At 40.3% G+C, this 24,347-nt stretch overlaps 1 protein-coding gene across 1 annotated transcript; it reads left to right on the top strand.

The window, feature by feature from the left end:
* The first annotated feature begins 2,850 nt into the window (after positions 1-2,850).
* On the top strand, positions 2,851-24,347 carry LOC104139459 (protein ERGIC-53). The gene is made up of 13 exons (XM_068925345.1): positions 2,851-3,085; positions 4,112-4,266; positions 4,356-4,463; positions 7,240-7,301; positions 8,147-8,246; positions 9,756-9,879; positions 10,671-10,729; positions 11,354-11,486; positions 12,590-12,783; positions 12,894-12,964; positions 18,953-19,106; positions 20,022-20,143; positions 21,901-24,347. The coding sequence occupies exons 1-13, from the start codon at positions 2,851-2,853 to the stop codon at positions 21,935-21,937; spliced, it is 1,554 nt and encodes a 517-aa protein (XP_068781446.1). The 3' UTR covers positions 21,938-24,347.

Raw genomic sequence — 24,347 nt, 5'->3', positions numbered from 1 at the left:
ATAAAGCTTGTCAGGAGCGCTGGTCTATCGTCTGCAGTCATTACCACAGCCCCTGACGGAGAGCGACTGAAATGCATGCACGTATTTTCTTTGCAGTCCTCAAATGTTTACACCTCCACATCGAAAAAATTCCCTTTCTGAAAGCTGGCAAATGATTAAAGCCCGGCTACTGGATTGTCCTTGGCTGCTTGGAGGTGAACTGAGGGTCAGCCTAACAGCTAAAACAAACTCTTATTTCATTTGAGCAAACATGGATAATGTTGACAAGTATTTTCCTGACCATGGGTCAGAACTGTAACAAGCAGGAAACTTTGTAAAGAGTGATATTGCTGAGGAAAGGGGAAGTGAGATTACCTAGGGAGCCTGTCCATGTGAGATTCGCCTTAACTGAAGGCACCTGAGATAGGGGCCCCGCTGCAGAGCTACCTCGCTCTACCGCTCGTACAAAGAAACAGGTACTTCCAGGGCGCAGTTTCTTTGTCGTCTTTTAGGCATCTGCTTAAGACGAGCTGAATCCTGACTTACAAGCGATCATTTCTCTGCACTGATTATTCAAGGAGCCCAGGGTGGTCACAGCAGATTTGCAAGCCTGTCCTGCAGATGTAATGTCTGAAGCGGGGTGAACCTCATCTATTCCATGTCACCGCAGACAAGCCACGTACTACTTACCGCAGGCTAGGAGTACACTCTAAAATTGTGCCTATGTTAATGACAAATGTGATGAGGTCACGTCCTCAGCCAATATTTACGCTGGCCCACCTTCCTATGTATGTGCAATTTTAACCTGCAAAGAAATTCTCTTGTTGAGCTTGCCAACAGTTTGTGCTGCTGAAGAAAATGTCTGACATGTATTCGCGAAAGAATCCTTTGGGTTGGTATAAATTGTGTACAGATTTGTGGATTCTGCAGAAAAATAGGGGTGGGGGGATACGTTTGCAGGGTCAGTAGGATGATAAATTGGTCCATGTTCACAGACTATTACACAAAGTACAGGGTATACTTGTAAAATTAGCCTGCTGAGAGACATCTCTGGCAGAGATTACATTCCTGTGCATGAGATAAAAGCTATCTTGGTGGGACCACAGCGATCTGGACAGTAGTTATTTTAACCATCCTAGACTTTAATGAAGACTGTTTAGGCACTCTACGCTCTTGGGGCGTCCCTGAATAGCTGCTCTGCTATATACACGGTCACATTAAGACTCGCATTCAGGTTCAGACCCACCCGGCACCAACCGGGCTGAGAGTTTACCTCGTGCAAAAGCAAACATGTGACAGCTATTCCGAAGGCCACAGAGGGAAAAGACGAAGAAAATGTTCATTCGCTATCTTTTTAAAAGAAGTATTCCAAAGTCTGATTTCCGTAGAGTTTCTGGAACTTGGCCCAGGTATGCGTACATAAGTATGTTTATGCATGTGCCTGCTGATATGTCTGTGCATATATATATATATATATATATATATATATGTACTTATAGTTTGATTACTTCTTCTTCAGCTGAGGGAAATGAGTAGCTGAACTGCCAGTTACACAGTGACTATACAGGCTCCCTGGAGTTTCCATACTGACGATATGGTAATTAAGAAATAACCATATGGTGAGCCGGGAAATCCTGCTCCCCAAGGACTGCCGTCAGGCAGCCTGGAGATTTGCGTGCTCTGCAACAGTTATGAAATAACCCCAAGGCAGTGTATAAAGCAAGGAGACGCTTTCAGTCAAGCGGCAGGTGAACTGATAGCAAGAATAACATTTGTGAGAGTAACTGCACAACAGTTCTGTTTTACTTACTAATAGGATGAGATAATTTTATGTAAATCATAAAGTTATGCAGTACAGTGTCTGTTCTCCTAAATCAGAAACCGCTTCCACGCTAGTGCCGCTACGCGGCAGAGTTTCGGACCTGTTTATGCATATGGGAGGGTAAGAGAGAGAGCTGTGTCAAGGCTAGTGCTTTTCTTTTATTGTTCCCTCTTGACATGGTTCAATTATTTTATTGGCATGATAAGGTCAAAAATTACTGCCAAGTGTATGATGCAGACAGGACAGGGCTTCTGTTCAGATCTCCGGCGCGTACCCATTTTACCCTCTTGAAGTGACTGCAGCCTATTGTAGAGCCCCAGTGCTCCAGAGTTTTACCTGAAAAATTACGTTTGGATCTTTAGAGAATGGAACAACAGCTGAATTTTCTGTCTCTGGTTAGGTGCCAAGGAAACACTCGTAATTCCCTGAACATCTCCCACAGATGTCTTCTAAAAACCAAAAGTTATTGTTAAATTATCTACAGATATTTTAGAATACAGTTGTAAGGAAAATACGGTACAAGACAAAATATGAAATACTTCTGCCTCCATATTAACAAATATTAAGTTACCAAGAATACTTAGTTATACAAGTTCTTTTGAAATTCATCTCAGAGATATTTTGCTTGCATACACCACCGGATCAGTACATTTGCTTAATCCTTTGTGTGACTGAGGAAGACACTGTATCTTTCCCAGCGAATGGGTCAGGTCCATATTTTCATTCCCGCTGAAGCAGACGTGTGTTGTTTTAAAACAAGAACCTGGTCTCTCCCGCCCACCAGCGCGCGACCCGCCGCCGCCGCCGCCGCCCGGGGCCCGGGGCCCGGGACCCCCGCCACCGCGCGGCAGGCCCCACCCCCACGCGGCCGGCCCCGCCCCCTGCGGCCGGCCCCGCCCCCCGCAGTGCGGGCCCCTGGGCGAGGCCCGCCCCCTCCCCCCCGCCCCCCCCCCGCCCCGCCCCGCCGCGTGCCCTTGGCCCGCCCCCCGCGCGCGGCCAATCCGGCGGCGCCCTGTTGGCTGCGCCCGGCGGCCCGCAGCACGGCCAAGATGGCGGCGCGCGCGCAGCGGGGCGGCCCCGCGGCAGCGGCACTCCTGGCCGGCGCGCTGCTGGCGCTCGGCCGCGGGCCGCTCGCCCTCGGCCAGGCGGCGGCGGAGGAGGCGGCGGCGGCGGGGGGCTCGGCGGCGGCCGCGCCGCACCGCCGCTTCGAGTACAAGTACAGCTTCAAGGGGCCGCACCTGGTGCAGGCGGACGGGACGGTGCCGTTCTGGGCGCACACGGGCAGTAAGTGCCGAGGGCGGCGGCGGGGGGCGCGGGCGGCGCCGGCCCCGGGCGCCGCGTGGTGCCGCCTGCGCGGCCGGGGGTGCGCGGGGCCGCCGGGGCAGCGCTGATGTGTCGCTGCCGCCCGGCCCCGGTCCCGGTCCCGGCCCCGGTCCCGGCTCCGCCGCCGCCGCTCAGCTCCGCGCGCTGGAAACGGCGAAGCGGAACCTGCCCGGGCAGCTCCGGCTCCGCCGCCGGCAGCGCCGCCGTTGAGGCGCTGTGTGCCGCGGGGCTTTCGGGCCGAGGCGCCCAGGCTGCTCGCCCCGTTGCCGGGGGAGCCGCGCGCACGGCTCCCGCCTTTCTTGGCGGCGTTTACCGCAGTTGGCGCTGGCTGGCTCCCGGGCGTACGTACTGGGCTTTGGCTCTGAAAGTTTTCTGACGCCGGGCTCCAAGGGCCAGGAAAGAAGCTGTCCGTAGACCAGCTGTCTTTTTTTGTTGTTGTTGTTTCCCCCCCCCCCCCCTCCCAGCAGGTGACCCCCAAAATAAATGTTATTTAATACAAGCGGATTGATGTCTCAAAATCTGTGCCCCATTATTCTTTTGAACTACTAAACTGGAAACGAGAGCATTGCCTCCGCTTTAAAGAGCAAGAGGAAAAATCAGTGATTGCTTCAAAAATCATGTGGGACGCTTATGGCAGGAAATTGAACCTTTTGGGTTTTTTATCTGTTGATTTTTGTTTTTTTAATAAGTGTGGTACCTTCACAGCAGGGCCAATGTTCTATTTAAGCTGTGCATTTTAGTCCCATGTGGAAGGTGAATAAGTCCTCTATGAAGCAATAGTAATTAAGTTGTTTGGAATAAGGGATGCTCTTTTCTTTTTTAATTCTCCACTGTTTGAATTCTCTACTTTAAAGTTATTTTGAAAACGGCTCTCTGCCTGAGAACACCAGGAGATTTTTTGAATTTAGAGGGTTAATTAGTTGGCTAGTTGAGCACGCGCTATACATGTTATCTCGAATGTTCAGTGTTGGTTTCTTTCCTTTCTAGATGCCATACCAAGTGCAGATCAGATTCGTATCACAACATCCTTGAAAAGCCAAAGAGGATCAGTATGGACAAAAAACAAATCAATGTTTGAATACTGGGAGATTGAGGTGACATTTCGAGTTACGGGAAGAGGCCGCATCGGAGCTGATGGACTGGTATTAAGAATTTGATATAACTTAAAAAATGGGCACGCTATGAAAAAGTGGATCTCAACTTACGACTCTCACTTGTTTCCTGTAAATAGGCAATCTGGTTTACAGAAGAGCAAGGCTTGGAAGGTCCTGTTTTTGGGGCAGCTGATGAATGGAATGGTGTTGGAGTTTTCTTTGATTCTTTTGACAATGATGGAAAGGTTAGTTGGAGTCAAACATTTCTTGAAAAGATGGTATATGAAGTTCTTGCCTGTTTTTTGCACTTGCAGCTTTGTGAAAAAACACTTTTTTTAACCTTTTTCCCCTCTTTCACTTAGAAGGGCTAAACTAAAATATGCCATCTTACAGAGTTTGAACTAGACTTCTTTTTCACACAAAATTTTTTAATGGGTTCAAGTTTGAAAGTTAAAGCCTAGCACATAAATTAATCTCCACTGTATGTTGGTTCATCTGTTAGGTTTGGAAGGGAAATAGCTTTGACGTGTGTACATGCTGAAATTTGAAATGTCTGTGCACAGTCTGAAATGTTAGATCTGAAGGCTTATGTTTTGGAAGAGGCATATTGCATCAATATATGCTGCTGTGGCAACACAAATTTCTATGTCTTTCTTCAGAGATGCTTTTTCTTAAAACAAATCTGTCTTCAGCAGTTTTGCAAGAAAAGCTTTGTAGCAGATGAGATGAAAGCTGCTGTGTGTTTTTTTTTTTTCCCTCGAATCTAAAATTCAGTAACCTGGTGGTGGATACCCACTTTGGATTTTTAATTTTCCAACCCAAAATGATCCTGGGAAACTTTAATGATAGGTAGTTGATCTGCTTTGCTTTTTCTGTACTACTTTGGCTTGCTTTTGGATGTTTCAGCTATATTTTTGTAGGTGTGCAAGTTTTCTTTTTACAGTTTGCTTTCAACATACAGCAAATCTCATATATGAACATTTAAAAACTGAAGAGGACTTTTGTTTCTGCTCTTAAAGGCAAGGCATAAATTGGAACATTGCTCAACTTATAAAGAATTTATCCTTTTTTGTTCTTTTCTTTTTCTTTTTTTTTTTTTTTTCCCTTTGTCCCCTCTCTTCTTTTAACTTCTGGCATGAATATGGACCCTGCCTGAAGATGGAGTCTATTAAAAGTTGCATGTGGACAGCGCTGTTTGCCAGAGCTTTGATAGCACTGGGCCTTCTCTCCTGACAAGTTTAGTCAGTGTGGTGTGAAACACTTTTTTGAAAGTGATGATGTGTCGCTTCTAGGCAAAACAGAAGTCTACCTCATGCCTGTATTAGTTCCAACATGTATTCAAAAGTCTTACCAACTCCAATATTGAAGTGACCTCTTGCTACTTTCTTCAGTCCTAGTATGGAGAAATTCTGTGTTTGGTACATTCAGTGGAAGATGTTTCAGGCTCTAACTGGTCCTCAGCCTAATACACAGCATCCAGAAGTGGACTTCAGCTAATACTGCCAACTTAAAGCACTCTAGTTATGATGTTGATTTAAAAACTGCAAAGCTTTTTTCCCCCTCCTTCTAAAGCTATGTGTTGTACTAGAGTTGAATTCATTATTTCTCTGTATTCTTTATTTCTCTGATGACAGTGTTTATTTTAAAACAAGTCTAATATTTGTTGTACTTCTGAACAGCTGAAGTTGCAAGAACTGTGCTAAATCTGTCAAGGATTTAGAGCACGTCTCCTTTCTGTGATCTTTTGGAGGCAAAAAAAATTGAGAGCTCGTTCTCTGCTTTGGATTCTGTAGTTGCTTTCAACATCTTGTATATGTTTTCACTGTTCAAATCTTCCTTCCAGACATGATCCACAACCAAAACTGGGCTGCCCATTGACAGTCAGCATTGAATTCTTCTTGTTAGTAGCTGTCTACTGTGCTCTAAGAGAGATTAGCCTTGTGTTGCGTTAATTAATGCTTTGCAGTTGAACTGTTTGTACACACCTGGTGCAAAATATATGCAAATATACTCTGAATTAATTCAATATTACTATTGTTAAACTGAAAGAAACAGTAAGAAGATGACTTTAAAAGTATTTCAGTGGCACTGGGCAGGTAATACTGATACTGAAGCAATTAGGCTAACTTTAAAGTCCATGGGTTAAGAAGTAGTAACACTGGTGTATTTCTGTATACGGGAGTGCTGTTGTCTAATGTTGTCAGAATCTGTATGACGAAGGTACACAGTTTGGTTGCAGTGTTTCTCAGAGTATTAAAGAAAAAAAGTTCACTCCGTGCCCCAAACACTGTGAATTGAGAATGATATTGTTTCTTGAGCTCTTGAAATGAGTCTTGTTTCTTAATTCTTAAATTTGCTCTCTCTCCAGTAGAACAATATGTTCCTCTGGGGGATGATGAGTTTAAGTTTTGAAGCAGGAGGGGAGATTACCTCTGAAAACCTGTGTTCCTGTAAAAACTGGGGTTCATTTCCTAAATGCTTGGAGGCAACCGGGTGTAAATCTGTTCTCTCATTATCCTTTTAGCTTGTTCTCGCCTTCTAGCAACTTAACCTGGGATGTATTTGACAGAGTTGTAGTTCCTCAGGGTTTTCTAATGGCTGTGGTGAGGTCAGCAGGGTGCCAACATGCTGTCTGTTCATCTGTTTTTCCCCTGTGATGTGTAACCAAAGTCAAATATACTAACTCCTCCATTAATTTTAAGACCTATGTCTTCACTGGATATGAATTTCTCCTAACTATGGTTTTAATATTTATGTATTTGTCAAATGATGGTAATTAGTACATCCGTAAACTTCATTTGTTTTTTCACCCCTAACTATACAAAGAACGTAGCCATCTCTCGCAAAGCGTGCAGCCTGACACAGAGCTATTTCAGTCCTTTTACTTTCTGTGCATCGGGACTACACAGGAATAAAACACCTGCAGTGTGTCTGTAGCCTAATGTCTTTATATGCTGTAATCACAGAAAGGCAATCAGTGATTTTGCGTATCATTTCACCTTTTTTTTTTTTTTTTAATAGAAAAATAATCCTGGTGTGATTGTTGTAGGCAACAATGGAAAACTTTCGTATGACCATCAGAAGTAAGTAAATATCTACCACTAAACTAACATTGAAAATAAAGTTTTGAATGGTGAAATGTTGTGCGAAACTCTAGGTGTTTTTTCCACTAATAATAATAATAAACTAAGTAATATGTTGCATGCATAGGAGTATCGGTATTTAGTAAGTACTGATGAGAAACTGCATTCTGAAAGCATAGATTTCCTTCTTTGAGGAAAAAGTGTAAAAGTTTATTTTATACAGAATGTTGTTGTTCATCTGCATTCCTTTAAATTTGAGGTTTTATTTTAATTAAAACACTATCTTGGCAGTAGCAGCACAGAAATGAGCAACTGATGGATATTTAAATGGTACGTGTCCTTAGGGAATGTGTTAACTTGGATAAATGGAGGCAGAGATTTTTTGCCTTTTCATTGCTTATTGTTAGCCACACGCTGCTAGGAACTACTGAGAATGACTAGCTGACATCTGATTGGTTGTTAGTGAAATTTATTCATTTAATTTTGGCTCCTAATGGTTTATTGTCAGCAGCGCCATTAACATCTCTTTGAGCTGTCTGAGAAGAGATGTTTCCAGCTTACTTGGTGCAGTCCAGGCTAGTTGTTTCAGTCTCAATTCACAGGTGCAGGCATATATTCTAGAAGCGTGCAAACTTCCCTGTTACTGCTTTCTATCTGTATTGTGTCCTGCGTAAACATCTAGTACTTTTGATCGCAGAGCTTTAGGAAAGCTCAGTGCACTTGTGGGGTAGCTTTTGCATTTTGAAAAGTTAGCGTGGTGCTTCTTACTGATGATGCCTTGATGCTTTTTGTCTTGGTGGGTAAATCATAAAATATAGGTTTATACAAGTTGTCTTCTTTCATAGTGATGGTTCCACGCAAGCACTGGCATACTGTCAGAGAGACTTCCGTAACAAGCCCTATCCTGTCCGGGCAAAGATTACATACTACCAAAAAACATTGACTGTAAGTACTCTGAAATAACATAGTAACTCATGTCTCTCTGCTTTTTAAGTGTGAGATTGTTGTAACTCTTTCAAAACCCCAAATAACCCCATATGCTAATCGCAGTACTTTTGAAAATGATGAGCTCAGCAGTAGAAGCTGGAGCGCAGTGCAGCGTGTTCAAACACTGGACAAATTCTTTTAGCTGTACTAGTGCATCTGTAGTTTCCTGAGCTGTTTTGGCAGGTATTACTGATCTTTTGATTTTGATCTTCGGATCTTACTTACAGGTCAGCCCTGCTAGTGTACCCATATATCTTCAGACCCTTCTGTTGATGTTGACTGGCCTACAGAGGTGTCCCAGAGCCAGCGTCTGTTCCTCAGCTTCCAAGTGGTCGGGCAGCCCCTGAACTAGAACAATATTTCTTGTGTTGGTCTGACAGTTGCTGAGGCTTCGCCAGCTGATTGTAAGAGGTTCCTGAAATGTGACTAAAAGCGAAGCTCGATGGCAGTAGATTTAAATTTGCTATTTGAGGCTTCCCACCTCCAAGAACTACTAAGGCTCTGAACACTGGAAAACATGGAAAAATCACTGGTGTAGGGGAGTGCCCAAGACTACTTAAAAACTATTCAGATTGTTATGAATGCTGTCCAGAGGAGGACAGAAAAATACATGGTGCTGGGTTGAGACCCCTGTGAAATGAAATGTTTCTTTTCTGGCTTCTGGTATCAGCTAAAACCATACTATTCATAGATATTAGCCAGTTAAAGCAGCTGCCATTTTGTAGTAAAAGTGTATCTAAAAGTAAACATGAGGGCATCTAAGAGAAGATGGACACCGTACTGTGTCGTAATGGTCTAGGCTGTTTGTTACTCGTGAATGAAAAAACTTGGATTTTTTCCCCTTTGCGCACGTGCCTTGTCCTTGATGGTTTATCTAGGAACTCCTGACACAAACAGTGCGACTAACCTTAGCCGTTCTGTGAATGCGTCTGTGGAGGAAGAGAGACTCTGTCTAAGCTTAGAGTCAAAGTCAGATCGTTAAGAGGAGTGACTCTACTAGATCAGACCGAAAGTCTATGTTGGCCAGTATCCTATACAAAAGTGTCACTGACAGACTGGCCTTCAGTGATCTGCGAGTCAGAGATTTCTTGAACCAAAGTTGATAATACTAGAACTTGATCAGTTTTTCGCACATGAATTTTTTTTTGCTGCTGCTTATAACTGAAAAGAATACCTTTGTATACATCTCTGAATTTTACACAGTACGTGCTCTTAAGAATAGAAAATGTTGAGTTTTGTTCATGCTGAACTTTGAAACAGGCCTTTTTTTCCTTCTTTTTTTTTTTTAAGGCAAGCTTATGTATTTTATTTTTAAAAGTGCATTTTTGAAATGAAATAATTCTTTATTTCTAGCATTAGCTGCTAGGTTGCCTAATAAGTTGTATTTTTGGCCATTGTTGTACATGGCCAAAGCAATTAACACACATGGATTTATGTAGTAAAAATTATATGCATTTTTCTTTCCAGGTGTTAATTAACAATGGCTTTACTCCAGATAAGGAAGATTATGAATTTTGTGCAAAAGTGGAAGATATGGTGTTGCCATCACAAGGATATTTTGGAATATCTGCAGCCACAGGGGGGCTTGCAGGTAACATAGCTCCTCACTGACTATATTTGGGTGCTGCATTAGATTAGCTACAAAACAAATGAGAAAATATGTACAGCTAAAGCTTTTAGTAAAAATCAGTTTAGCAACTGATGTTTAAAATTCCAGTGAACCTTGTTGTCAGTGATAAGATATTTGATGTGAAAGAATGTCACTGGCTTAAGAGCAAAAACCTGGGCCACCCTGGCAGTAACTGTTTGGCATAGATGAAACGAATTACTGACCTCTTTCTACTACCTGACAAACAACTGTCCAAACTGCAGAGCCGTCATTGTGATGCAGTTACGTGTGTTATGTTTTGCATGTGAGCCTTAAACTGATGTAAATCAATTCTACCCCAAGGCTTTTAACTAACTCTGGAGATCAGTTTTTGAGGTGGAGGGAAAACGTTAAGAATTGTGCCAAACTGTGTTGTGATTTGCAAGGCTTGAAAAGAGCTTTATTACTGCTAGTGTTGATCCATTATACTGATTGTGGTCGATGATAGAGTAACTAATCCTCACCCATTTGCAAAGTACTGATATGCTTAGGCTTTTTCCTGGCCAGAGCAGAAATGCTTTGGCCTGACAAAGACATTGTACAGTCTCATTCCCTACTGCCCAAGCTTTTGGGAGGACTTTGGGAAGACGCTATTGGCTGAAGATCCTTTGCAAATACAGGCTTGACTTGAGAGTTTGAAGAGTATGAATATAATTAATGTTTTTAACTTGTAGCAATAGCAATTAACAAGTTATTCAATATACATATACACTTTTTTTTTTTTTAAAATACAGATGACCATGATGTCCTGTCTTTTCTGACCTTCCAGCTGACTGAACCTGGCAAGGAAGTAGTAAGCATCTTTATGTGTAATTAGTAAAACATGGTATTGTGTATTTTTTTTTATATGTAGCACCATATGATGGCATTTCTTCTGAAATCATACTTAGCTTCACTGCTTTTGAATTTTGGCATGTAGCTGTGCTATCGTCTCTTGTGGAAAAATGAGACTAATACTGTAGTGGTTCAGTAAGAGTTACGGTTTCAAGACTAGGATTCTTGAAGCAACACTGAATCAACAAACAAATCCTGCTGTTTTCCTTGCGTGTTTTGTTTTAATCTAACAACTGGGAGTATACTTTAATACAGTATACTTTGGACAATTAATCTGTTTTACTTTCAGCTTCCCATTCCTCTAGAGCAACTGCATACAAGAATAGATGCTTTTTAGCAGTAAAACTTCATTTCTTTCTGATCACAAAGTACAGATGCATCAGGAAAAAGCTGTGGGTCTCCATGGAAACTTCTGATTCCTCAGTTCAGCTTAATATCAGGGTGCTCCACTAGTCTGTTACTTCTCCTAAAAACTGAAATCTAGACAGTCTTGTTGGAGAATGAGTTATATAGGAGTCTTTGAGAGCTTTAAAGACTGATAGTGATAAAAATCTCTCTTTCTCCTTTTGATAACATTTTAAAGCCTACACCAGATGCAGAAATTCCTCAAAAAGATAAAGAGAAGTATCAAGAGGAGTTTGAACACTTTCAGCAAGAACTGGATAAAAAGAAAGAGGAATTTCAGAAGGAACATCCTGATGTGCAAGGACAGCCAGGCAAGTTATTTGAGCAGTTCTTCAATTGTCAAGGAAAACCTATGTTTTCCAGGGTACTCCAAACTAGGGCCCGATACTGTGAAATGCTGATCTTGCTATGCTCTTACTGATGTCGTTTACCTTATTTAAAAATCTTTGGTCTTTTGTGAAGTGCTTTCTGAAATACAACGTTCCTTTGTCATGTCTGCATTGAGAACAAAACAAATGAAAAGAAACTTAATGAGAATGATGAGGGTCCATGATGAGGGACAGTAGGAGGGAGTGGTCATGTAGCCCTTAGTAAAGTGATGATTTAAGGGAGCATGTTGTTTTTTTTGGTTATTTGAAAATATATTTGAAAGCTAATCTTATTGGTCTGTTTCTTATTGTTGTGGATTGAATTAGCTGTATTTAAATGCACACATATGAGGAACATACTTTCGTCATCTAGACCTGAAACGTCGGGTTGTCAGAATGGATTTATGTAGTTAAAGTAGTAAGTTATGACTGTTCTTTGCTGCGTTAAGCTTCTGATCTTACTTTAGAGGTTCTACACTATTCTAACATCATCTGTGTTGAAAATACTGTCCTGCTGAGATATTGCCAACCTTACTTTGCTAATAAATGGCTACCTTTTTGCCACAAAGTCTTTTGGGCTTTTCTTTCTCCTGTTGCAGCTGGGAAAGAATTCACTCAAAATGTGCAAAGTCACCTTTTTATCTCAAGCTACTTTTTTAAAAGTTTCTCTCACTTAATACCTGCACCTCTGTTCAGAGAGAATCTTGATGTTAATAGGACACTAGCTTATGCAAAGGTAGCTGTCTCCTGATAATAACAGCATCTCACCTCCATTTTTATGTTGCACATTACCTGAATAGTAGAATAGGAACTCTACAAGGTGAAGTCTGGGTTTGAATGTGTGTGGTTTTCTCTGTTCAGTTTCTCTAATGCCATTTTGGTATCCCTAGCCTTGGCAATGGGGATAAATAGCCACTGCAGAAGTAGCATATTAACTCACTGGAAAAAGTGTATCTATGTGAAAACTTTAAGGTACAAGAAAAATCATAAAATGCGACATAAGAGCAATGCATGTAAGAATTACCTGTTCTTTTTTTTCTTGTCAGCTGATGATCTTTTTGAAACTGTGAGTGATCGTGAACTGAGGCAAATCTTTGAAGGACAGAATCGGATTCATCTTGAAATCAAACAGCTTAATAGGCAATTGGATATGATTCTGGATGAGCAGAGGAGATATGTCTCTGCAGTGACAGATGAGATTGCCAAAAGAGGAGCTGGTGTTCCAGATCAACAAGGACAGGTGAATTCCAAAAATATACCGTGGTTGAAAGCTCAAACTAATTTCAAAAGCGTTATCGATTTGCTTTTCCCAAGATATGTTGATCTTTACTGCTTCCACCCTCCACCCAGATTTCCCAGCAAGAGATTGATGCAGTTGTGAAAACTCAAGAAGAGGTCCTTAGACAAGTGAATGAAATGAGGTAAACACTTTCTAAATGTTAAGACCTTATTTTGCATTTTGTATCATTTTCTACCTTTTTAGTCCCATTTATTATTTCAGTAGGAGAGTTTTGACAAACTTGAAATGTCTGTGTGTCAGTTCCTTAATGGTGACTGTCTGCATACATTCAAGTTCTGTATTTAAAAAAAAAAAAGTGTGTATGTGTGTGTATATATAATGTATATAGTTCATCTTCCTATGGTGGCTATGCCCCTAATTTGCCTCATTTATCATCACATTCAACCTCAACAAGCAAGTACAGAGTCTCTAAGAACAGTCAGTTTCTGTAGAACTGCTGATATGATAATATGGTGCCTCATGGAAACTTGTTCTTGTGACTTTGGAGCGTTGGAACGTAAATGCTGTCAACTTGTAGCCGGTGAACTCAAACAAACAAACACAACAGCTGGAGTATCTTGTCCATATACCCTATCTATTCTTCTGATATAATGAAAACAAAAACACTCGCACAAAGATATTTACTCTAAATAAGGCCACACAAAACGTGTTAAGGCTTGTGGGTAAGTCTGATAAGTAGTTTTGCACAAATAAAAATGTCTGCACAGGTAATAGAGTTGCTGAGATTTGTTGATCTCTCTGTCTCTCTATAGATCTCTGTCTCTCTCCCCACACCCACATATATTTTTAAATATTCTTTTTTTAGAAGAGTAAGTTCGTTCTTCCATCTAGACACATAAGCCAAAAAACCCCAGTATTTTATTTTTTTTTCCCCCCCTGCCTTTGCTACAGCTGCCTGAAGCACACATATTGATTATGTTCCACGGTGGTCTGTCAGTGTTAGCAATTTGTATTCGCAGTTGTTCTGTGTTAATAGCCAAGTCTCTTAGCATTCCTGGATCTGTGCAAGCGTTGGAACGATCTTTTTTTTTTTTTTTTTTACTTCTATTGTCGATCAAACTTTGTGTGTAATTAAAATAACAACAGAACCCTCACCCTTCAGTTCACCAGCAGGAGTAGGGATAGGCCTTAAGAGAACATTGTTTGTTAAAGGCATTTGAAACAAGGGCCAGATATGGAAAGTACTTAATGGCCTCACCAAAAAAAAACCCCAAAAACCAAAAAACAAACCCGCCATTTTCACTGGGCAGCATTCTTGCGTGGAATACTTGAAAAGCTGGTTCTGTTTCTGAGAGTTTTGGGGGTGGAGGGGGAAGACTGAAGTAGCTAGAAAAACCTGGCTGAACTGCCACGCTCCAAAGGGTTGTGATCAACAGCAGAAAGTCTAGCTGGAGGCCAGTCACTAGTGGTGTCCCCCAGGAGCCAATACTGCTCAACATTTTCATTAATGACCTGGATAGTGGGACAGAGTGCACCCTCAGACTATACAAAAGTGGGAGGAGAGGCCGATACACAGCTGGTTGTGTTGCTGTTCGGTGGGGGGACCTGGACAGGCTGGAGAAATGGGCTCAGAGGAACCTCATGAAGTTCAGCAAGTGCCAAGTCCTGCACCTAGGAAAGAAGAACCCCTTCAACCAGTACAGGCTGGGAGTTGACCAGCTGGAGAGCAGCTTTACAGGACAGCACCTGGGAGTCCTAGTGGACAAGAGCTTGGACGTGGGTCAGCAACGCTGTTGGCCTTTTCTGCCCCAAAGCAACATCCGGGCTGCGTTAGGAAGAGGTTGAGGCCAGCAGGTTGAGGGAGATGATTTTCTTTGTTTGTTTGTTTGTTTGTTGCTCCCTCCTACTCAGCCCTGGTGAGGCCACACCTGGATTGCTGTGTCCAGTCTCTGAGCTCCCAGTACAAGAAAGTCATGGACAGACTGGAGCGAGTCCGGCAAAGAGTCACAAAGATGCTTAAGGGCCTGGAGCATCTGTCATAGGCTGAGGGAGCTGGGCTTGTTTAGCCTGGAGAGGAGAAGGCACAGGGGGGACCTTAGCAATGGGTATAACTACATGAAGAGGAGGGGAGAGGATAAAGGAGATTGAGCCAGGCTCTTGTCAGTGGTGTCCAGTGACAGAATGACAGGCAATGGGCACAAATTGAAATATAGAAAACTCCACTTGGACGTAAGAAAACTTTTTTTTATTGTGGAAGTGGTTGAACAGTGGAGCAGGTTGCCCAGAGAGGTTGTATAGTCTCCATTCTTGGATGTACTGAAAACTTGACTATGACTAAAAATTTCTTAGTTTGTTAGATAATAAGAGAAATTGTCATGTGGTGCTTGCACAATAAAAAAAAATTATGTAGAGAAGACCATGCTAACATTAAATTACTTTCATTTACATTGTCTAGTGAAGGCAGGCTGTATTGTTTTGTTTTGTTTTTCACATGCTATTGTATTGTGTAGACCCTTTTGTTAATCTTGTCCTGATTTCTTGTGGGGTAGATTAGAAACAGTAAAAATGTTTTAAAACTGTACTGTGATGGAAGTACCTGCCCTTTACATGTGTGCTGCGTGCTCTCATTTCACTATTTAGAAATAGTTTTTGTTGTTCTAAGGGTGAATGTTTTATGGTCTAAATTAATTAGTGATGACTTGCGTCTATCAAACGATACATCAGTATTTTTTGCTGTAGGAGGTAATCACGTTAAAGGAGACTGACTGGTGCAGACCTAGTTCCTTGCCTAGATGAACTCAGTTGTGTGACACTTATGTAACTTGTTGGAATCTAATTGTTCTAGATTAAGACTGTCATGTTCTTTTATCAGAGGACTTTTTTTGCCAGTTAACGCTCTCGGGAAACTTCTGTATCTGTAGGGATACTTGTAAGTGTCTAAGCACTTAATAGTTTTGATTTTTAAGATGCAGTTATTTCAAATGATTGTCTGAAAGATATGCTGTACCTTTTCAAACTAAGTTACCGCTTGATGTACATACAGATCTTAACCTTGAAGGTGATATACTGGTAAAACATATGGACCTCAGAAAAGTCCTGTATTTGAAAGGGAAGTTTATACACTGCATTGGGAATGTTTTACAATTGTTCTTTTTAGCTGAAACTTCTTTAAGTTGCTTTAACCCTTTATTTACAGTAGTTCAGACAGTCATTATCTTTGGTTTAAGGAAAAGGAGGGAAAAAATTCCTATAACTTCATGTTGTAGTGTATAAGCAGTTGTTTTGTTTTTGTTTTGTTTCCCCCAGTATTAGTTCAAAGGCAGCCTCTTGTGATTCGTTTAAGTAGGTCAGGTTTTTGTAGAATGAAGATTAGAGTGCTTCCATTTTTTTGCACTTGTTCTTCCAGGAAAGCTCTTATGTTAATATTCTTGACAAATCTTTATACCTAGCAAGCAAATTAGATTTTCTTGTTAACATTGGCAGTCTGCCCTTCTAGTGACTATTTATTAGGTATGAGTTTGCGTAACATCATCTTAATATTTTTCTTAGATTAAAGAAATGTTTCATTTATAGATAGAAATGAACAGCCCGCTGTTGTCTTGTTGGTCATCCCGGAGGAGAAGGACTTACTGTCTAAGTAATTTTCTTGTCAAGATTTGTGGATTTCTTAATCGTCTGATTATAGAAGAATCTTGCGTGTTTATACATAGAAAGTAACTGCATGATATTGTTTATGTAAAAGTAACGTAAATTAAATTTGATACAGGCCGTGTCTATTTAGGGAAGGTATTTTGCTTTTAACAACAAAAGTGGATCAGTCTGGGGGAAGGCGGGGGTGCAGATTTCAGTTCCTTACATGTAAGGTATTAGAAGGAGGGAGAAGTACAAAATCAGTCATATAATTGTGCTCTAGCACTGAAAATTGTGGGGGAAAGTAAACAACGTGGTGGATGTGGATGGACATCATTGCTATCAGCGTTTTTTAGGCAGTGGTCATGATAGCAAAGTGTTTATTTTACATGGGTTATTTAAAAAAAAAAAAAAACAAAAAACTCTTAGAGTGAAAACTTTGTTTTCAAACAGGTTATTACAACCCTAATTCAAAGTACAGGTAAATATTAAGCAATTTACTTTGAATAATCTATACAATGACAATAACTAAAAAAAGAAAATTCCTGGATGAAGTATATGCTAGTTTAATTCAGCACAGGTGTGTTTGTGGTTTTTTGTGTTTCATCTTGTTTTGTTTTTCGCATTCATTTTGCACGTGTAAATGCTACTGCTCCAAAACCAGAAACCTAGCCTGAGAGAAGGTAGGAGAGCTGCTTTGACGAGTGTGGTTTGCGGTGGCAAGCAGAAGCAGACAAGTGTATTTTTGGTAACTATGCAGCCTTAGAAATGAACTTATTGAGCTAAATCCTGAGAGTTTTGCAGGAGCGCGAGGCTACCTGTCTGGCTTCCAGTGCGGTACGTTATCTGGAACTACAGGAAACGTAACTGTGGAAGGTGGTTGATCTTCCGGTATGTGCTGGGAATGGGGTTGAGCTTTCATAAACACGAAAGGAAAAGGGGGGTTCCCGGATCCCTTTGTTCCGCAAGTGAGGCGAGCTTGCTTTGTTACGTGGGGAAAACGCAGAAGAGTGGAAGTGCAGTATGTTACATTGATTTTTTTTTTTTGTGTGTGTGTGTCTGTGTGCGATTTTCATGAGAAAAATTGGTAATCTTCAGTTGGAAGAGAAGTTTATTGTTAATCCAACATTTAGCGGGGACTGTAATTGCTAAGTTTGCTGCAGTGGTGTATCTGCAGCCTGAGAGAATTGTGAAGTGTTGGTTAATTCAGTGTAATTTAGTATGAAGCTGCTTTAAGTAATTTAAACATGCTGTATGTAAAGTTACCACAGTGGAGAGAGCTGCTGTGAAACTAATCTAACGGCATACCCATGCCTTGCAGTATTTACTTTTAGAGCTGACATAATGCTTTTTAATATATATGGGACCTTAAGAGTTTATTTTTTCTTTCTTCCTGTTTTTTTCCCTAAACGGAATTGAGTTGAAATTTAACGGCATGAAGAGCAACTGATGTAGAGCTTAAAGGTGGACAGCACCTTTATGAAGGTTATTTGTAAAGTTTTGATACTTAACTTGCAGTTTTCACAATGAATATGAGCCAGTTAAAAATTCAATAATATAATTTATATAACACTGACAAGTACGGTTATGTGTTGCTGTTCCAGTTACCCAACACATTGTGTTCAAGCCAGGTTACCTTTGTTCAAGTGAAAGTTTAATTGCTGATCAGCAAGGCCTTTACCTTGAAGGTATCAAAGTAAGCTCTTATCTGAATAAAATGTAAAGTTTTAAGTAAATTAAAAAGAAATCCAAAGACATTCATTCTGATTGTTTATTCTGTTAATAACAAAGAGATTAACATTCACATGATAAATACTTTAGCTGTAGTGTAATCCTCTTTGCAACTGAAAAGAGTCATCATAGGAGCAAAAAATTATATAAACATATTGATTAGAGATTAAATGTTTTCCCCCATTGATTAGTTTAGCTCAAGCAAAATTAGTTATGGAGCCTCAACTTTTTATGAATTTAATTTGATTTGTTGTAGCAGCAAAATGAATACATGTGAAGACAGTATTAAGTATTATGACAATGCAAATGGGAAATGAGTTTCTCATATAAATGGTAATCATGACACAAGGATGTATTTAAATCTTTTCTTATCCCTAAAGCCTCTTCTTTATTTCTTACATGATTTTTTTTTTTTTTGGAACAGCTTTTAGTTTTCTTGAAAGATTGCATTATACTGTGTTTATCCTAAAGCCTTGGCCATAGCCTCAGATTCAGACCACTTGTTTTAGACTTCAGGCAAAGCAGTTGTCTAGTAACAGAATATTTGCCAGATCTTGCTTTCAGTATGATTTTGGGACATGGTGCACTGTACAAATTCAAACTCTGTGTGGAATTAAATTTAAAAAAAGTACATTAGTTTGGTTAAGGAACTGCTTCTTCATAGGTGTTCTTGGAAGATAAGAAATATGTCCTACCTTTTGGGGAAACTACGTATTTCAGACTAATTTTAATGGACGAAAAGGTGTCCAGTATAAATGCTGTTTATGGAAAAGTGTTTGATGAAAGATGTTGTGTTGTCTTGTTTCAGAAGTTCCATGGCTGACACGCTAAGGCTGGTCAGTGGAGCTCAACATCCGGGATCTGCTGCGGGGGTCTATGAAACAACTCAGCACTTTAATGACATCAAAGAACACCTTCATGTAGTAAAGAGGGACATTGAGCATTTAGTCCAACGAAATATGGTAATTTATGTGCTGTTAGTGTGACGTGTGACTATAGTGCTTCTTTATCTGGCTGTTAGTAAAAGGCTGAGATGAGCCAGCATGCAATTTACTGAGCTATTAATCCTTCATTAAGCTGCTTCACTAAAACTGTTCTGCCTTGACCTACCATCATGATCTGTCTTGATGAGAAGTTTTGCACAAAGCGTGATTTTTACTCTAATATCCTGTGGAAACAAGGTCAAGCAATTAGGCTTTCTAGGTGCTCTTTTGCACTTGCCCTGCTACCTAGCAGTTCTTGAACTTGGTGGCCAGTTGTTGTCAAAAGTTGCAGAAATGTAGGGTTGTCTATTATAATTAAATTCGTATGCATTTTGTAAAATGAGTAGCTGGGGAACACAAACCTGCTTAATGAATGAAAAGCTGCAGCATGAATTAACCTATATTAGACACTGAAAAATCTTTGCAGAGGAGACTCTCTCTGCATCTGCACAGAAGGGAGGAGCCCAGAGGGGTTTAATCAGGGGGAACCTAGCCTCTGCTGAGAGTCTCTTGAGTATGGAAGATGGATGTTCACACGTTCGGTAGCACTTCAGCCTAGTGTAAGTAGTAGTTAAACTGAAATAGTTTATGATCACATGCAAGCTTTTTAATTTCTGGGATAATTTACCAATGATTTATTCTTTCCCTTATAGCCCCTGGATTAACGTCATTCAGCTTATCTGAGAAACATAAAGGTGAAAGGGGGAAGTGAGGCAGGGTGTTATACCGTGACTTTCTCACAAAGTAGCTGTCATTTTTTCCTCTGCGTTTTCTGCTTGTGTTTTATTTCTAGATCATATTACAAAGATCTTGTTTTGTTTCATAAATAGAACTGTTTTGATGACATCTGTCTTGTTTGCTCTTTTCTCAAATACTGTTTTTCTTGTTTTTTAGCCATCTAATGAGAAATCCAAGTGTCCAGACTTGCCACCTTTTCCATCATGTTTATCTACAGTGCACTTCTTCATATTTGTAGCAGTGCAAACAGTGTTATTCATTGGTTATATCATGTATAGGTAAGTATGTTTTTCTTTGACAGCAATGGGAGAAATGATTTTGGAAGTTCTGACTTGATAGGCAGTTGAAATAGTATGATTATGGTAATGTTCTTTAAAACAAACAGTCCTTCAACTTGGAAGGAACCTTGGGTAGTCTATATTCCAGCCTTCTGCTCAAAGCAGAGTCAACACCAAATTCGGACTAAGTTGCTTAAGGCTTACGTTAGTCAGGTCTTGAAGACCTCTAAGGATGGAGAATCCACCACCTCTCCAGACCTCTCTTCTAATGTTTAATTACTGTAATGAAGTGTTCTTTTTTTTTTTCCCTCCTGTATATCCAGTGGGAATCTGCCCTGTTTCACTTGGACTGTTGTCTCTCATTCTCATAACGTGCATCTCTGTAAAAAGCCTATCTCTGTCTCCTCAGTAACCTTCTTGTGGGTATTGGAAAGCTGCTGTTAGTTTGGGGGTGGCGGGCAAAAGCCTTCTGTTGTCCAGGCTGAACAACTCCAGATCCCTCATCCTCTCCTCTTAAGGCATGTGCTTTAGCCCCTTACCATCCTTGTGGTTCTCTGCCGGATTTGCTGAAGTTTATTAATAGGTTAACAAAATCTGATGTAATTTGGGATTTGAGTTCTTTTTGCTATATGTAGTTTAAAAACTACTTATCCCACCTGACAAGACAAATACAGATTTCTCAGTGAACTTTGCATATGATACATATCCTATGGTTCTCAGCTGCATTCTAGGTTCAAATACTGCAGAGGTATGTTAATGGAATAATTTGAGGAAAATACATGAAGTTTCTTAAATGTCAGGCTTGCCTAAAAACTGTGTTGTGTAGGAGAGGGGTGAAGGTTTATTGCTCGTGTCTTGGAGGGGGTTTTAAACAAAGCCTGATTGGGCTGAATGTTGGCTATGTTCTCTTTCTCCTCATTGTAACGTCATTATATTCAAATTAAAACTGTGGTGGTGGGGAACTCTCGAGGATAAGCATCTGCTTGTTTGGTGGTCTTCCTTTCCCCCTGTCCTCCAACAGGAGGAGGAGTAGGGACCAAAGCAGCTGCAGAAAGCAGTAAGGCTTACAGTGCTCTACAAAGAAAACACTGTTGCCTCTGTGGACGGATAAGTAGTATTAACTTAAGAGGACAGTTGCTGATAGCGCTGACTGTTATCGTGGCTGCTTCTCCACAAGGTGAGATAGTGCATTTTCAATGTATTTGTCATCTGGAAAGATGGCTTCCAAGATAAACGAGGATACGATCCCCTTCAGTTCTTTCCGGTGCCCTTGTGATTCTACCATGTGTGTGTGGTTGAGCCACAGTATTTGTATCAATTAAGAAAATAAATTAATCCTTTGTCAAAGGGAAAAGGTAATCCCATGTCCAAGCAGTTTCTTTCAGTGCTTAGTTGCATATGTTTCCTTTTCTGTCATGGTCTTTAGGCAGATCAGATGCTGCCAAGCTTCAGAACGCTTCCGCTAAAGCATTTAAAGAAAAACAACTTTATGCTCTTTCAGTTTCTGGCATCTATCCAGAATGTTTTCTTTCCGTGTGTCTGATGCAAAGTTGGAACTGTAGTCATGCTTCCAATGCTTTTGTGAATGGAGAATACAATACACTATTTTTGTGATGTGATTTATGTTTGGTTTCCTGAAATCTCTGTGGAAGAGGAGCAAAATCTTTTATCCCAAAGTGAAAGAAATATTTCTGAAACCAGTTAGCTAGTTTTCTATTGTAAGTACTTTATGAGTTCTCTTCTGCTTTTTCTTTCAGGAGTCAACAAGAAGCAGCAGCCAAGAAGTTCTTTTGACGACTTGTTCCTTTTGTGTGTACATATCAGTATGCACAGAAAATTATACAATTCTGTAAATGAGGGAAATTTTAGTGTTTGATATACTTCAATATTGTAAATTATTGCATTTTGTTAAACAAAATGAGTTACTGTTTAAACTGTTAATGCTAAAGTTAAAAACAGACCGGGGAGCAGTGGAGCAAATACTAGGTAGGGGAAGGCCAAGAACCCTATCTAGGTCTATGTTTCCAGCTAAATTTCTGATAAATAGTGTGGATTTGTTAACATTCAAGAAGAGGGAATTAAGACACAAAGATTTGATGGTTGTTGATAATAAAAGTTGCAAACTGATGATTTGTGCAGAAAGCCTACCACTAAGTATCCTGACATGTCAGTTTTTTCCTCTTCCTCACTTCTCTGTTTCGGGGGAAAAAAGTTGTTACGAACATTTCATTTCTTTGCCATTTGGATTTAATGTTTTTTAGAATGATTTAGTAAATTCTCACTCTTCATGAAATGTAGATTTACAAATATTTTTTTAATATGTGGACACAAAGACAGGCCTTTAACAGTCCAAATGTTGGTATCTGGTATAGAAAGCAAACAATGCAGAATAAGCAAACAAAGGCTTATCTCCCTATTTTGGGTTTTGTTTTTAGGTAGTGAGAGAAACACTGATAGAGTAGTCTCCTTGAGTATATCATGGGATTGATTTCTGTTTTGGAGTTTCAAGTCTGTGTGTAATTTTGTTTAGAGATTTGTAGAACCTTTTCAGCAAAGATAACACTGGTTACACCTCTTCAGATCTGATTTTGTTAAGGGCATATTTAATCTGGGAATTTGCTTTACTTTTATAAAGCTGTCTTGTGTCTTTCTTGAATCAAATATGGATACTTTGATTTAAAATCTTGAAGCAGCAAGTATTCTGAACTACAAACATTGAGTGTTATCCATTTCTTCACAAGCTGTTTCTGCAGACGTGCTTGTTAATCCAGTAGCTGTTGCAGAACCAGTACTGTGCATCAACTCCTGGTTTAATATCAAAGGCATAAGACTGAACACTTGCTTTTGATTTTGCTTATCATGTGCAATTTGCTTCAGGAAAGAAACAAAGGAGATAGCCCAAATTGGGAACGTGAAAGGGATTCTTTTTGCCTTGTTTACATATCTGTGGTAACTTTGTCCTTGAGTTGCTTGTGTGTAGAATTGGGATAGAATTTTTAAATTCTATAAAATGCACAAATGCATCAGAATATTTCACTTTTAATTCTGAATCTCTTTATCTGAAGACCTGCAACAACTATCTAGAACCTAACGTACAACTTCTACTCCTTTGGAGTGCAACACATGCTGCCAAAGTCACTATAATGGAGAACATTTTAGTATTGTGCCTGACAATGTGAAGGAATGATAAATCTATGCAATACATTTTGTTACTTAAATTACAGAACGTCCAGAAAGTGGGTGCCTGTGCTATACCAGTAAAATGATACTACCTACACACCTATCTATATAGCTACAGTATGTAGTATGCTGTAAGTGGTATAGCTTAATAAATTCATTCCTGAATTTGAGATGATTTTGTTTGCTGTACTAATTGGAGAAATTACTGCCTCAAGCTAATCTTGCTGAATAAATAGGGTAGGTCAATAACCCTTCGGAGAACCACAGTAACATATGGGAATTTATTCTTTCAGTTCTCACACCAGCAAATATTTACAGGTGCCTTGAATCTAAGCTATTGCAACCCTGACTCTATTCACTAAATGTAATACGTCGTCTTAAACTACTCTGAAAACGTACAATGTTGTTCCTTTCAGTCCCTAGCTTTCCTACATCAGTGCAACACCTAAAGAGAGCTCCCTCGCTCACAGCAGGCTTTGTAGGACCTTCCATATGGAAAGGCTGAAAAGTAGGTCCGCATATCTGGCATGATGAGGAGCAGCTCTTAAGTATTAAGTTGGAGGAAGCATGTGTTTCTCTCTGCTGTGAATTTCTCTGACTATACCTTAGTTCCAAAAAGCTGAAGCAGCCTGTGCTGTTGTGTCTTGTGTTAGGAAGAAGAGAAGGCTGGGGGTGGTGTCTAGGGACAAACTTGCACCTACAGTTTCGTTTTCAGTATGGCGCTCAGCTGCTGTGTTTATGCTGCTAATAGATCCACCTGTCTCCCATGTGTAACTGGGAATCTTTTGCATTGGGGAGCAGAAGGTCTAAAGCGTAACATCCAGAAAGTGGTACTTTGCTTCATGCCTAGTTTAGGTCACATTCATCTCTTCTTGGAACTTCCATAGTTGCCTTGCCATTCCCTGGAGCAAATGAAAGCTCCTAATCGTCTAGCCCAAACTTTGTCCTCTCTGTTCTTGAAGTGGTTGCAACAAATTCTGACTGTAGACTATTTATCAGTAAAAGTAGCCTCTGATTATGGCTA

Source organism: Struthio camelus, chromosome W (genome assembly GCF_040807025.1).
Source record: "Struthio camelus isolate bStrCam1 chromosome W, bStrCam1.hap1, whole genome shotgun sequence".
Classification (NCBI taxonomy): Eukaryota; Metazoa; Chordata; class Aves; order Struthioniformes; family Struthionidae; genus Struthio; species Struthio camelus.
This window is presented reverse-complemented; position numbering and strand designations above follow the sequence as displayed.

What these genes read in the sequence shown, in the direction of transcription:
- LOC104139459 (XM_068925345.1), top strand. Translation starts at nt 2,851, where the DNA reads ATGGCGGCGCGCGCGCAGCGGGGCGGCCCCGCGGCAGCGGCACTCCTG. An exon ending in CTTTTGACAATGATGGAAAG is followed by an intron (nt 4,464 to 7,239) that starts GTTAGTTGGAGT and finishes TTTTTTTAATAG; the next exon opens with AAAAATAATCCTGGTGTGAT. An exon ending in ATTTAGTCCAACGAAATATG is followed by an intron (nt 19,107 to 20,021) that starts GTAATTTATGTG and finishes CTTGTTTTTTAG; the next exon opens with CCATCTAATGAGAAATCCAA.